Source organism: Corythoichthys intestinalis, chromosome 6 (genome assembly GCF_030265065.1).
Source record: "Corythoichthys intestinalis isolate RoL2023-P3 chromosome 6, ASM3026506v1, whole genome shotgun sequence".
Taxonomy (NCBI): Eukaryota; Metazoa; Chordata; class Actinopteri; order Syngnathiformes; family Syngnathidae; genus Corythoichthys; species Corythoichthys intestinalis.
In genome coordinates, this window is record NC_080400.1 from 2,736,724 (window position 1) to 2,753,022 (window position 16,299).

General features: G+C 41.2%; 1 protein-coding gene across 3 annotated transcripts in view; it reads right to left on the reverse strand.

The window, feature by feature from the left end:
* The window catches only part of LOC130917461 (protein furry homolog), a 79,844-nt gene extending 63,745 nt beyond the window's left edge, over positions 1 to 16,099 (reverse strand). Inside the window, exons 1-10 of one of the 3 annotated variants that reach the window (XM_057838891.1) lie at positions 15,819 to 16,099; positions 12,451 to 12,650; positions 10,945 to 10,998; positions 6,843 to 6,943; positions 6,641 to 6,731; positions 3,253 to 3,332; positions 3,087 to 3,167; positions 1,132 to 1,300; positions 884 to 976; positions 714 to 812 (exon numbers count right to left, since the gene is read on the reverse strand). In XM_057838891.1, the coding sequence (XP_057694874.1) occupies positions 714 to 812; positions 884 to 976; positions 1,132 to 1,300; positions 3,087 to 3,167; positions 3,253 to 3,332; positions 6,641 to 6,731; positions 6,843 to 6,943; positions 10,945 to 10,998; positions 12,451 to 12,650; positions 15,819 to 15,963 (1,113 nt within the window). In that variant the 5' untranslated portion in view covers positions 15,964 to 16,099. Of the gene's footprint in view, positions 1 to 713; positions 813 to 883; positions 977 to 1,131; positions 1,301 to 3,086; positions 3,168 to 3,252; positions 3,333 to 6,640; positions 6,732 to 6,803; positions 6,944 to 10,944; positions 10,999 to 12,450; positions 12,651 to 15,818 lie in introns of all 3 variants that reach the window. The other 2 variants (XM_057838890.1, XM_057838892.1) reach the window with 2 other exon arrangements.
* Positions 16,100 to 16,299: the final 200 nt, after the last annotated feature.

The following is a 16,299-nucleotide window of genomic DNA, read 5'->3' on the forward strand; positions in this document are numbered from 1 at the left end:
CCTGGCTCGCAGGGTTTTGTTGGAGATTTGCTGGGGCCACCTGATGTTCTCGATGGTTCGAGAGCCCTGCTGTCTTCTTGTGGCCAGTGTCTTGTTTAAGGGCCAAGTTTCAGAGCCATAGTGACAATACAGAGTACGGCGGTGTTGTAAATTCAGAGCTGCGTCTTCCGTGAGATGGCTTGGTGCCGCCAGGGTGGTTTCCAGAGAGACTACAGGGCAGCAGATGCCAGGTCTCTCCTGTGGAGAACCTTTGATTTAAGATCCCTGTTATCGGCCACCGAGGACCCCAGAAAAACAAAGCTCTTCACATGCTCTACGGTGTTATCACCAAGCAGGATGGGGGATGGATCAGGTCCCTCACCGTCGCCGACATGCATGAATTTGGTCTTGGTCCAGCTCACGTAGAGACCAAGCTTTTCTGCCTCCTTGCTGTATATACTCAGAGCGTCCCTCAGCTGGTTGTAGGAGTTGCTGAGCAAGATGGTGTTGTCAGCGTACTCCAGGTCGGTCAGTTGGTAGTTGCCAAGGGACACTCCGGGTACTCGCTCACAGACCCTGCACCCTTCTTTCAAGAGAGGCACCACAAATAACTCATTCACTGCCATTGACATGGATTGACGTCAACTTCATTTGACAGCAATCATTCATTCTGTCCATGTCAATGAACATGTCTAAATTTTCAGTCTGAAGCAGCCATTTTGAGTATCACTAACCAACGAGTGCTTCTTCCTGGCCGACAAGTCGAGGGTTGTGTCATACAAGCTGTCCACAAAGTTCCTCAGGCAAGGAACATTCACCTCGTTCTTCACCGCCTGCGACAGAGCCAGATGTTCAAAAAATCCTGACCCAATCTGTATGTTGAGGAGTGAAAAACAAAACTTACTGCTGCAACAGGAACCAAAATCTCAACGAAAAGCCCAGCCAAGGCGTGCTTAATGTCCTTGTCCTTAACTTCCAGGAAGTACTGGGCACATTCCTGCAACAAACACAAAACATTCAGTTATTCCTTCCACAACAAAAGTATTTGATTCAATTTTGAGATCAATCCATTTGAAGCGGTAGAGTTGCAGCGAATGAACATTGGCCAAGTACAAGACACATGACAGGTCTTCTGTGCTACATTTGATCTACCTGCATGAACTGAAATGAAGCTTCGAAATCCTCAACGGGATACATTTTGATACGGAAGAACTTGACCCCCATGATGAGGCTAATGGTACTCTGGACCACATACGGACTTTGCTCTTTTTGCCTCAGCTCCTTCAGCTCCATCATGAACTTCTTCTTCACGGCAGGAAACCTGAGGACAAACGACGTCATGTGAATCGTCACTCCCTATGTGTTTTAAAAGCAGGGAATGATACCAGATGGTGTTTTAGGAACCTCTGTGAAGTTAGCCCTCCATCAGACGCAAATTTGGTTTGGCAGACCGGGGTGTGTTCCAATTATAGAGGGATCACATTTCTTGGCCTGCCCGGTAAAGTCTATTCAGGGGTGCTGGAGAGGAGGGCCGTTCGGGAAGTCGAATCTCGGATTCAAGAGGAGCAGTGTGGTTTTTGTCCCGGCTGTGGAACAGCGGACCAGCTCTATACCTTCGGCAGGGTCCTCGAGGGTGTAAGGGAGCTCGCCCAACCGGTTTGCCGTGTCGTGTTTTGTGGTTTTGGAGAAGGCGTTCGACCGTGTCCCTCGGGGAATCCTATAGGGGGTGGTTCAGGAGTACAGGGTAACGAGCCCTTGGTAAGGGCTGCTCGGTCCCTGTACGACTGGTGTCAGAGTTTGGTCCGCGTTGCAGGCAGTAAGTCGAATTCGTTCCGAGTGAGGGTTGGACTCCACCAAGGTTGCCCTTTGTCACCGATTCTGTTCATAATTTTCATGGACAGAATTTCTAGGTACAGCCGAAGCGTTGAGGGGGTCCAGTTTGGCGGCTTCAGCATTGCATCTCTCTCTGCTTTTTGCAGATGATGTGGAGCTGTTGGTTTCATCAAGCCGTTACCTCCAACTCTTACCGGAACGGTTCGCAGCCGAGAGTGAAGCTGTTGGGATGAAGATCAGAACCTCCAAATATGAGACCATAGTCTTCAGTCGGAAAAGAGTGGCGTGCCCTCTCCGGGTCGGGGATGAGATCCTACCCCAAGTGGAGGAGTTTAAGTATCTTGGGGTAATGTTCACGAGTGAGGGTAGGAGGGAGCAGGAGATCGACAGGCAGATCGGTGCAGCGCCTGCAGTGACGCGGACTGAACCGGTCTGTCATGGTGAAGAAGGAGCTGAGCCAAAAGGTGAAGCTCTCCATTTACCAATCGACCTACGTTCCTCCCTTCACCTATGGTCAGGAGTTGTGGGTCGTGACCGAAAGAACATCCCGGATATAAGTGGCCGAAATGAGTTTCCTCTGCACGGGTGCCCCTTAGAGATAGAGTGAGAAGCTCGGTCATCCGGGAGGGACTCGGTGTCGAGCCGCTACTCTTCCGCATTGAGAGGGCCCAGTTAAGGTGGCTCGGGCATCCGGTTCGATTGCCTCCTGGACGCTTCCCTAAAGAGGTGTTGCGGGCATGTTTCACCGGCCAGAGACCAGGACCCAGGACATGCTGGAGAGACTCTCTTCTAGCCTTGGAACGCTTTGGGATCCCGCCGGAGGATCTGGTTGTAGTGGCTGGGGAGAGAGAAGTTTTGGCTTCCCTGCTAAAGCTCCTGCACCCGCGACCCGACCCCGGATTAAACGGTAGGAAATGGATGGATGGCTGAACATCACGCAGCCCCCCATCTACGGCGGATCAGATTTGGCCCCCGTGGCGCCAGTTTGACAACTCTCTTTTGGTCAATTCATAGTTCCTAACATAAGAAAACTCTGCATTTCAAACTGTATATCTCGACACAAACATGGCATGAGAAGTGAAATTTGAGTCGAGGGTTAAAAAGCTCTAGAGTGAGTGGAGCTCTGTTTCTATTTGAACAGCTTTGTGTCTAAAAACACAGAGTGGACACATATCAATTTCCAGTCCTAGTTTGGTGCGAGGGGATGAAATGTCCAAAAATGTCGTTCCAGTCTCCTGAACAGCTAGGAATACCGCAAGACTTGACGTACTCACTTGGACTGAGCCAGGACTCCGATGACCTCAGCGTAGAGGTCCGCGACAGTGTGAATGTTGCCAGTGTTAGGACCTTGATATCTGCCGATAAAAAGCAGACAGGGGTGAAATGGAAACGCGTTCGTTGGTGATTGATGTGAGTGACAAAAGGTCAAAATGGGTTTACCCTTCTTTGTATCTAAAGTGCTTAAAGGCTAAGTTGATGACCTCGTTGACCGAGCTGTCGAGGACAGGGTGCAGGGGCATCTAGGAGACAAAAGAATATTAATATTATCGCTTTTCTTGCTTTCTATAGTGCACATTATTAACCTGTCATTTTATAATAAACAATATGAATCTATGAATCTACCTAACTTGCTGCATCTACAGTATCTACTGTAACTACTTACCTCTATCTACAGTATATACCTACTTACCTACCTACATTATCTACGTACCTACCTAACTACATAATCTATCTTACCTAGGTACCTACTTACATACCTACCCTCCTACCCAGGGCCGGAGTGGGACTCATTTTCGGCCCTGGAATTTCATGCCTCAGACCGGCCCACTCATTTAAAATTATGTCATTATGCATACACGTGTTAAGTTCAGTGTTCTCTAAAGCCGTGTACTGTAATTCTGTGTATTCCAATTCAGTGCAGGTCATGGTTGTTTAACAAGGTGGCTTTATTTTAACAAGTGCAACACAACATATTTTGAACAAATTTAAAAATGGATTTTAAAAAAAACTATATTAAATGATACATTTGAAAAATAAATTAGGCCTGTCAAATGATTAAAATTTTTGATCGAGTTAATTACAGCTTAAAAATTAATCGTAATTAATTGCAATTCAAACCATCTATAAAATATGCCATATTTTTCTGTAAATTATTGTTGGAATGGAAAGATGAGACACAAGATGGATATATACATTCAACATAAGGTACATAAGGACTGTATTTGTTTATTATAACAATAAATCAACAAGATGGCATTAACATTATTAACATTCTGTTAAAGCGATCCATGGATAGAAAGACTTGTAGTTCTTAAAAGATAAATGTTAGTACAAGTTATAGAAATTTTATATTAAAACCCCTCTTAATGTTTTCGTTTTAATAAAATTTGTAAAATTTTCAATCAAAAAATAAACTAGTAGCCCGCCATTGTTGATGTCAATAATTACTTACACAATGCTCATGGGTGCTGAAGCCTATAAAATCAGTCGCACCCAAGCGCCAGCGGAGGGCGGCAAAACTCCATAAAGCACAATTAACAAGTGGGCATGTCATTGTACTGTCATTTAAATCTGTCTGAGCAGGGCATGTGCGTTAATTGCGTCAAATATTTTAACGTGATTCATTAAAAAAATTAATTACCACCCGTTAACGCGATAATTTTGGCAGCCCCAAAATAAATGAATAAATAAGACCTTTTCTGCAACATCAAATATTAACAAAATGAGTGCTTACAGATAAAACAAACATAGCCACATAACAATATGAAAAATAAAGAATACGTATTGCACATTGTAACAACTTCTAATGATACTATTATCCATTTTCCATTTCCACTTTAAAAACGCCACGTAATTGATTATATTAATTCTAATGTTCACTCGCTGAACGACATGGCAATCCTACCTTCCAGCTCTGCACCTGTGGTGTGTTCATTATGGCTAATGCTTGCTGCTACATATCCCTTGTGAGGTGCTACAAGAAGCCAAAGTTTCCACAATTACATATTGTCGTATCACACGGTGCAAGTTGCATTTTATTCGCCATCTGGCCTTACCACTTTCGTTGTAATCCTCTGTAGTTTGAGGCAGCAAGGTCGTTGCATGAAAAAAATTAGCTATTTTCGCGCATTTTGCCGATTCTTTCACGAGTGCTTTTCTCTTTTTAATTCTTATTTTTCAGCGCCACCCTTGCTCTTTTTATCCATCCGAGCACCGAGATAGCAGCTAATTTGGCTCAATACAGACTACAATTAGGGGGCGGAGCTGCATGCTGTATTTTTCGTCTGCACACGTGAGGATGAGTCTGGAAAAAAAAATAATACTGTTTTTTTTTTTTTTAAGACGGCCCACAGGGACAGCGGTAACAGAATGCTTGAGTATAACTTATACTCAGTGACACTGTCATAAATAAATACCAAACAAAAAATGATAACAGTGTAATTTTTTTAACTTTTTTTTTTTAATAAAACGCGGACCGGCCCATCTGGCCGGCCGGCCCTTCTGGAATCGTCCAGAAGCTCCCGATTAGTCACTCCGGGCCTGCTCCTACCTACATTTATCCATCTACTGAGCTACATACAGTACCTTCCTTCCTTATCAGGCTACCTATCTACATTATCTACCGACCTACGATACCTACCTACATTATCAAGCTACTTACCTATCTACCTACTTATATTATCTAGCTACCTAGCTACCTATCTACCAACCGACCTACAATATCATCTACCTACAGTACATCTACCTACCTTATCAGGCTACCTATCTACATTATCTACTGACTTACAATACCTAACTACATCATCTAGCTACCTACCTACCTATATTATCCATCTACCTAGCTACTTAAAATACCTACCTATCTTATCAGGCTACCTATCTACATTGTCTACCAACCTATAGTACCTACCTACATTACCTACCTACCTACCTACAATACCTACCAACCGACCTACGATATAATCTACCTAGCTACTTAAAGTACCTACCTACCTTATCAGGCTACCTATCTACATTGTCTACCAACCTATAATACCTACCTACCTACCTACCTACCTACATTTATCTATCTACTGAGATACCTAGAGAACCTACCTACCTTATCAAGCTACCTACCCACATTACCTACCAACCTGCAATACCTACCTATATTATCTATCTACCTGGCTACCTACCTATCTACCTACCTACTTACATTATCATTTACCTAGCTACTTAAAGTACCTACCTACCTTATCAGGCTACCTATCTACATGATCTACCGAACTATAGTACCTCCCTACATTATCTACCTACTAACCTACATTATCCAGCTACCTACCTACTGTACCCACCTACCAACCTACCTACCTACCTACCTACATTATCTACCAACCTAACTACCTACCTACCTACATTATCTACCGACCATAGTACCTACCTACATTATCTACCAACTTACTTTCCTACATACATTGTCTACCTACTTACCTACATTGTCTGTCTACCTAGCTAACTAAAGCACCTAACCATCATACTACCTCATCAGGCTACCTTCCTACACAATCTAGCTACTTAAAGCCCCTACCTTATCAGGCTACCTACCCACCCACCTACCAACCTACCTACATGTATCCATCTACAGAGCTACCTACGGTACCTATCCTTATCAGGCTACCTATCTACATTATCTATCTACCTACCTGCATCTACCTGTCTGTCTTACTGTCTACCTATCCACCTATGTATCACCCTACGTACCGAAGCAAAGATCACATTCATACATCCATCCAGCTGTCAAGCCATCCATACACTCATGGTCAGGTGTTGACGAGCATCAGGAAGTCACCTGTTTGAGCAGTTCTATGAGGGCGAGGCAGAAAATGAAGTCGATGGCCAAATCCCTCTTTTCAAGTAAATAATCCCTCTGCCGCTCATCACTGGAAAAGAAACAGACAATGATAAAAGACCTAGGGCTCGGCATCGGCCGCCCCGTCATTGACGGAACTGACTTTTTGGACTTAGCATTGGCTCTGGGACGGAACTCGTACTTGTCCTCCTCCAGGCCCTTTTGACGTTTGTACCAGTCGAACAAGGTGCGCAGGATGGAAGGCAGGCAGAACTCGGACAAGGAGCTCAAGGTGCTTAGCAACTGCCGGCAGAGAGAGGAAGAGGTGGAGCTGAGTGACTCAACCAAAGAAATAAAAAGCTGCAAGAGAACAAATCTGTTTTGCTTTGTACTTGTGTGAAAATGGTAAATGACGTGTTTTGGATGAAAAGTAGACACCCAGTTTTGTCACGGCGAGGTGAGGCCCTCGGGAGGAAAAGGAAGGAACAGGGCGGGTCGGGAACGCACAGGAAGGGAAGGGAGGAGAGTCCGCCGCGACGCGAACACAAGCCGGGCCTTCATTGAGAAGAAGCCGCGCTCTGTGCGCGCAAACGCCACGCCGCCGGACTGCCCGACCGCTGCCGGGGCCTCAAGGCAAACATATTCAGCCCAATGGGCCTTTTCAGACTCTGCTCTTGACTCCGTAATGAGCTGTTTTTACATTTAACACATAGTAACTTTGGCATATTACCACGTATGACTCTTAAACTAAGGAAACAGATCAGCAACCTTCCTACCGTTACAGCTTTAAACCCGTGAGGCCCAAATTTACAAAATCGATATGAAGTAACCAAAAATCGACAAGGTGAGCAAAGTGTTTCCATGCAATTTCTCCAGAAATTTGATTTTCTTGTTATTATTGATAGTTGCTTTGCATGTAATGCAGACACTGTCTTTTGACCAAAAACACATGTTTTATGAAAAAAAGTGACATTTCAAATCATCATATGACTTATATATGGCAGAAAACACTCAATTTTCTGGGGGAAGAAACTTTTTTTTTTTTTAATTAAACAGCAAAACCCTAACTGGAGGCGAGAGAAGAGATTAAAGATGCCATGATTTTAACGAGATATTATCGCGTACTTACCTGGTTCATATCCAAAAACTCCATGTAGCATGTATCTTCTAGTGTCAAGACACAGATGTGAATGGCCACAGCCGGATTTTGGGGGGATTTTATGGGTGAAACATGGTAATATAACAAGGGTCGCAATGCAGAAATCACAGACATCAAGGAGTGGTCGAGATGTTCTTTTTCATATATTTACCCTTTTAAACGTTTTTTTCTTCAATTTTTCTATGTTTACATCTATTATTTATCATCTAACATATTGGGGAAAATGCGACAGTAACAAAAAAATACAATTAATCGATATTTATGAGGTAGATATCCGTGACTTTTTCACAGACGCCATTTTTTTCATTGTGACGTAATTCGTTTAAAAGTTTAAAATATGCGAGTGAATAATTTTTTTTAAGTTTTTTTTTTTTTTATTACGAAATATTAGACATCAATTAATGATTCTAAGCTAAAATTGACAGATATTTTGAATAACAAATATAATAAATTACCTTGTTTTTATTGCTAAATTGAAACAAAAGCGGTTGCATGACGTCTGTAAACGGGGGTTTCCAGGGTAAAAGGGACCAATCAAAAATAGTTGGGGGGCTTAATGCGTGATTAAATTAATCACGTTAAAATATTTGACGCAATTAACGCACATGCCCCGCTCAGATTAAAATGACAGCACAGTGAAATGTGTACTTGTGTTTTTCTGAGTTTTGTCGCCCTCTGCTTGCGCTTGGGTGTGACTGATTTTATAGGCTTCAGCACCCATGAGCATTGTGTAAGTAATTATTGGGATCAACAATGGCGGGCTACTAGTTTATTTTTTGATTGAAAATTTTACAAATTTTATTAAAACGAAAACATTAAGAGGGGTTTTAATATAAAATTTCTATAACTTGTACTAACATTTATCTTTTAAGAACTACAAGTCTTTCTATCCATGGATCGCTTTCACAGAATGTTAATAATGTTAATGCCATCTTGTTGATTTATTGTTATAATAAACAAATACAGTACTTATGTACCGTATGTTGAATGTATATATCCATCTTGTGTCTTATCTTTCCATTCCAACAATAATTTACAGAAAAATATGGCATATTTTATAGACGATTTGAATTACGATTAATTAATTTTTAAGCTGTAATTAACTCGATTAAAAATTTTAATTGTTTGACAGCCCTAATATATATGTATATACATATATATATATATGTATATATATATATATACACAGTGCCTTGCAAAAGTATTCAGCCCCCTTGAATCTTGCAACCTTTCGCCACATTTCAGGCTTCAAACATAAAGATATGAAATTTAATTTTTTTGTCAAGAATCAACAACAAGTGGGACACAATCGTGAATTGGATAATTTAAACTTCTTTAACAAATAAAAAACTGAAAAGTGGGGCGTGCAATATTATTCGGCCCCTTTACTTTCAGTGCAGCAAACTCACTCCAGAAGTTCAGTGAGGATCTCTGAATGATCCAATGTTGTCCTAAATGACCGATGATGATAAATAGAATCCACCTGTGTGTAATCAAGTCTCCGTATAAATGCACCTGCTCTGTGATAGTCTCAGGGTTCTGTTTAAAGTGCAGAGAGCATTATGAAAACACACCAGGCAGGTCCGAGATACTGTTGTGGAGAAGTTTAAAGCCGGATTTGGATACAAAAAGATTTCCCAAGCTTTAAACATCTCAAGGAGCACTGTGCAAGCCATCATATTGAAATGGAAGGAGCATCAGACCACTGCAAATCTACCAAGACCCGGCCGTCCTTCCAAACTTTCTTCTCAAACAAGGAGAAAACTGAACAGAGATGCAGCCAAGAGGCCCATGATCACTCTGGATGAACTGCAGAGATCTACAGCTGAGGTGGGAGAGTCTGTCCATAGGACAATAATCAGTCGTACAAATCTGGCCTTTATGGAAGAGTGGCAAGAAGAAAGCCATTTCTCAAAGATATCCATAAAAAGTCTCGTTTAAAGTTTGCCACAAGCCACCTGGGAGACACACCAAACATGTGGAAGAAGGTGCTCTGGTCAGATGAAACCAAAATTGAACTTTTTGGCCACAATGCAAAACGATATGTTTGGTGTAAAAGCAACACAGCTCATCACCCTGGACACACCATCCCCACTGTCAAACATGGTGGTGGCAGCATCATGGTTTGGGCCTGCTTTTCTTCAGCAGGGACAGGGAAGATGGTTAAAATTGACGGGAAGATGGATGCAGCCAAATACAGGAACATTCTGGAAGAAAACCTGTTGGTATCTGCACAAGACCTGAGACTGGGATGGAGATTTATCTTCCAACAGGACAATGATCCAAAACATAAAGCCAAATCTACAATGGAATGGTTAAAAAATAAACGTATCCAGGTGTTAGAATGGCCAAGTCAAAGTCCAGACCTGAATCCAATCGAGAATCTGTGGAAAGAGCTGAAGACTTCTGTTCACAAACACTCTCCATCCAACCTCACTGAGCTCGAGCTGTTTTGCAAGGAAGAATGGGCAAGAATGTCAGTCTCTCCATGTGCAAAACTGATAGAAACATACCCCAAGCGACTTGCAGCTGTAATTGGAGCAAAAGGTGGCGCTACAAAGTATTAACGCAAGGGGGCCGAATAATATTGCACGCCCCACTTTTCAGTTTTTTATTTGTTAAAAAAGTTTAAATTTTCCAATAAATTTTGTTCCACTTCACGATTGTGTCCCACTTGTTGTTGATTCTTGACAAAAAAATTAAAATTTTATATCTTTATGTTTGAAGCCTGAAATGTGGCGAAAGGTTGCAAGGTTCAAGGGGGCCGAATACTTTTGCAAGGCACTGTATATATATTCATGACGCTAAGATGCACAAAAGTTCAGTTTTTGCTAAAAATATATGGTTCGTTCAAAATTTGCCAAAAACATACCCGTTCATTTCTAATGGCTCAAATTTCCCATTCATATCCAATGGCCCTATTCGCCCACATTAATGAATAGCATAAAAACTTCCAATCACTCCTACTGATTTCAAACCCTATTGACTTGATCTCAACAGGAAGTGACCCTGAAATGCCTCAAATTCAACAGGAAGTGACCCAATATGTACAGGAAGCGAACCTGAAACGCCCCCAAATCAACAGGGAGTGATCCAATGTGAACAGGAAGTGGGCAAAAGGGGAAAAAATGTGAGCAATGCTTACTTGGTCAAAGTGAGGATCTTCACCCCTCTGAAGAGACTTTGCCAAAGGCTTTTCCTGCCAAAACAAACAACAAAACAATTTGAGCCTGACTGGTCTACCGTTGAAAACTAGCCTTTTGGCTAATTCGGGTACATTTACATTATTATTGTTCATTTAAATTTTAAATTTGGGGCATTTATGGGTCATTTCCTGTCAATTTGCACCACTTCCTGTTGATATTGGGTCACTTCCTGTTGATTTTGGGTCACTTCCTTTTGATTCGGGGCATTTTTGGGTCACTTCCTGTTGATTTGGGGGGATTTGCGGCACTTCCTGTTGATATCGGGTCATTTCCTGTTTATTTTGGGGCATTTCAGGCATACTTCTTGTTGTTCCTGGGTCACTTCCTATTGGTTTTTGGTCACTTCATGCTGATTTGGGGGGTTTATGGGTCTCTTCCTGTTGTTTTGGAGGGGGAATTTGTGACACTTCCTGTTGCTATTGGGTCACTTCCTGTTGATTTTCCGGCATTCATGGCTCACTTCTTGTTGATCCTGGGTCACTTCCTATTGATTCGAGGCATTTTCGGGTCACTTCCTGTTGATTTGGGGGAATTTGCGTCACTTCCTGTTGATGTTGGGTCACTACCAGTTGATTTTGGGGCATTCCAGGCTCACTTCTAGTTCATCCTGGGTCGCTTCCTATTGGTCTTCGGTCACTTCATGCCGATTTGGGGCATTTTCCTGTCACTACCAGTTTATTTTCGGTCACTTCCTTATGATTTTGAGGCATTTTCGGGTCACTTCATATTGATTCGGGGGGAATTGGTGTCAGGTCCTGTTAATATTGGGTCACTTCCTGTTGATTTTGGGGCTTTATAGGCTCACTTCTTGTCGATCCTGGGTCAATTCCTGCTGATTTGGGGCATTTTCGGGTCACTTCCTGTTGATTTGGTGGAATTTGCGTCACTTCCTGTTGACGTTGGGTCACTTCCTGTTGCTCTTAGGGTATTCCAGGCTCACTTCTAGTTGATCCTGGGTCACTTCCTATTGGTTTTTTGTCTCTTCGTGCTGATTTGGGGGCATTTATGGGTCACTTCCTGTTGATTTTGGGGCATTCCAGCTCACTTTATGTTGATTCTGGGTCACTTCTTATTGATTGTGGGTCACTTTTCGCTGATTTGTGGCATTTTCGTGTCCCTGCCTGTTTATTTTGGGTCACTTTCTGCTGATTTGAGACATTTTTGGGTTACTTCCTGTTGATTTTGGGTCAGTTCATATCGATTTTTGGTCACTTCCTCTTGATTTTGGGGCATTTATGGGCCATTTGACAGGTTGAAAAGCGATATTGTATAAGGTATGAAATGTATGAGGACGATTTTGTTTTATTATTTTTAATTGACTTTTGTATTTGCAAATCGAGCCCCAAAATTACACAAAGATACTGTTTGACCTCAATTTATATAAATATCAACGTTTTCAACAATATGTGTGCTAGAGCTAACTATAACGGATCGCGCAGACTCACCAACGGTTCGGCCATGATAACCCGGATCTTGCGCTCGGAGACGGCGGCGAAGGTGGCGAAGAGACTCTTGAGGACGTACTGGCCCGGTTTGCTCTCGGGGTCCACGATTATGGAGGCGCCGAGCGGTGGACACTTGTCCCCCTGGGCACTGCACACCGGAGGGAGGCGGCGCTTGTTGTCGCCATTGCCTACTGGAGAGGCTGCCCAGAAAAAAAAAAAAAAAAAAGACCATTTGGCAAACTAAAATTGCTTAATTTCTAGAGACTTTGTGGCTTATGGGACAAAAAAAGCCCCATTCATTTCAAAATGCAAAAAGAAAACAAATATATTTAGCAAAAATCTATACTGACACCAAAATTTGTCAAAAACTTCCCTGTACATTTCCAAAAGCACCTTCAACTCCCACAAAAAAAAAAGGTATTTGGATTCGTCCTATACCGAGCGGTGAACCCCGTACCAAGTCACATACTGAACCGTGTTTTATGTGCACCGTTACGCCCCCAATACAGTACATACATACATACATACATACTGTCCATACTAAGGCTGTAACAATACACGTATAGATATCGAAATCGCGATACACAAGGTCACAACCCTGTATTGTGGTGTGAGAAAATAGAATCATGACACAAAAGTGTTATTAATAATATTGTAGGGGGACAGAGAATTTTCATATTGCATTTATACATTTATTTAGCATATTTGTGTTAATTTTTCTTGTGATTTTCTTCCCATAAAATGTTAGTGGATCAATAATTCTTATGTGAATTGTATCGTTACACCTCATACATACATACAGTATGTACATACCATACATACATACCATACATACATAAATACCAAACATACAGCACATACATACAAGTACATTTATGCATACATAGATAAATATCAAACATACAGCATATACATAGCGTACATACCATACATACATACATACAGTACATACCTCTACATTTATGCATACCCTACATACATACATAGGCTATACATACTGTACATACATGCATAGGCTAGATACATAGGCTACATACATATATACTGTACACACCTTCCATACATACTGTAAATACATACCGTACGTATTCACATAATGTACGTACAGACAGACAGACAGACAGATTGTATATACAGTACATACATACATACTGTACATACCTATCATACATACATACCAAATCATACATTCAAATTCACATTATGTACATCCAGACATACATAAATACACACATACATGTACACCCCATACATACATACACACACACACACACTGAACATACATACAGTAAATACACACATATATACATAGGCTACTTACTTACTGTACATATATACCATACAGACATACTGTACATACAGTGCATACATACTGTACATACAGTACTTAATACGGTACATACATACATACAGTACATGCTGTATGTACATACACAAATCTGCTACATACATAGGCTACATACATACACACATACTATACATAAACACATACAAAAAGACAGACAGACATACGGTACATAATACATGCATACTGTAAAGTACATACATCCAAACTGTAAATACATACATGCCATACATATAGTACATACATACCATACATACAGTTTGTTCATACCCTACATAAATACTGTACATACAAACAGTACATACAGACAGACATACATACTGTACATATATACATATACAGTACATACTGTACATACATAGGCTACATACATACACACTTACATACGGTACATACACACACACACATACACAGAGAGACAGACAGACATACTGTACATACACACAGTAAATACATACATAAATACATACTGTACATATATACATACATACTGTACATACAGTACATAAGTATGTACATACATATAAATGTATACATACTGTACATACTCTATGTACACACATACTATACATACACACAAAAAGACAGACATACTGTACATACAGTACATACTGTACCTACATGCAAACTGTACATACATACATGCCATATATATATAGTACATACATACTGTACATACAGTTCGTTCACACCCTACATAAATACTGCACATACATACTGTACATACATAGGCTACATACATACACACATACCGTACATGCAGACATACATACTGTACATACAAAGGCTACATACACACTTACATACTGTACATACTGTACATAAATACTGTACATACATACAGTACATATACATACTGTTCATACATAGGCTACATACATAAATGCACACTTACATACCGTACATACACACACACACACACACACACATACATACATACATACATACAGAGACAGAAAGACATACTGTTTATACATACATACATACATACAGTAAATACATACATACATACTGTACATACATACATAGGCTTCATACATGCATATTTATATACTGTATATAGTACATACATACTGTACATAGTTTGTACATATAGTACATAATACTGTACATACATACATACATATACATATATACATACATACCGTACATACCGTATATACATACAAACATAGGCTACATACACGCATACTATACATACACACATACAAAAAGACAGACATATGGTACATACATACTGTACATACATGCAAACTGTACATACATACATGCCGTACATATAGTACATACAGTACATACCCTACATAAATACTGTACATACAAACAGTACATACAGACAGACAGACATACTGTACATACATACATACATACATACATACAGTACATGCATACATACTGTACAAAGGATACATACACAATTACATACGTACATATATACACACACACACACATACACACATACCGTACATACACACATACATATGTATAGACAGACAGACAGACAGATATATTGTACATACATTCAGTACATACATAGTACATACATACATACAGTACATGCATACTGTATATACATAGGCTTTATACATACACACTTACATACAATAATTACACACACACATACGTACAGACAGACACACATACATACAGTACATACATACCGTACGTACATACATACAAGTGCATATTGGAATACATGAGCAAGTGGCAGCACTATGAGAAATAAGAAGCTGAGATGTTGCAGCAGTCAGTGAGGAATCTCAACAGCAAATTTCAAGAATGCATTCATACCGGAGGGCGCTATCTAAAGGATGTCGTTTTTTCTATAGATGTAAATGTTTGTTCATTCGCTCCCACTTCAAATGGATTGCACATCTATAACTGTCCTTGGCACCCAATGACCTAACTTGTCATCCTCTGCGATGATTGTTGAATGACCCCAGATAACCTCGCTGTGGTGCCAAATACAGTAAACCAGTGAGGCATTTGTATCAGGGACGCCAAAGCCAAAGACGCTACCTACTTTCAAGGATGGTGGGCCTTTTCTTCTGCCGCATCTTTTTAAACTTCCCTCGAAAATCCGGCGGCGGGAAAGTATCCGGGAAGGCGTCGGCGACCGCCTCGTCCTGTCCCGGCTCGGCCTCCGAGACCCCGCTGACTTCTGTCATGCTCCCATAGGAGGAGATCTTTCCCTCTTCTTCTCTACCTCTGCCTGCTCGTGTGTCTTAAGCTCTGCACTTGTTCAACTAGTTATAGCCCCCACCCAAAAAAAAAAGGGAAAGTCTTGAATTGGACAGGTATTAAGTTACTTAGACGGCCCCTCCTCTCTTTGGGGCCAAAAGTCAGGACTGGAAAGAGGGAGAGAGAGAGAGGGAGAACGAGGAAAGGAGAGCAACATCCCCGCCTTGCGTGTGCCCAGCAGGCATTCCTGAATACATATCCTGTATTTGTCTTGTACTGTTTGCGTAATGTCGCCCCCGCCCCTGCTGGTGGCGCTCATTAGC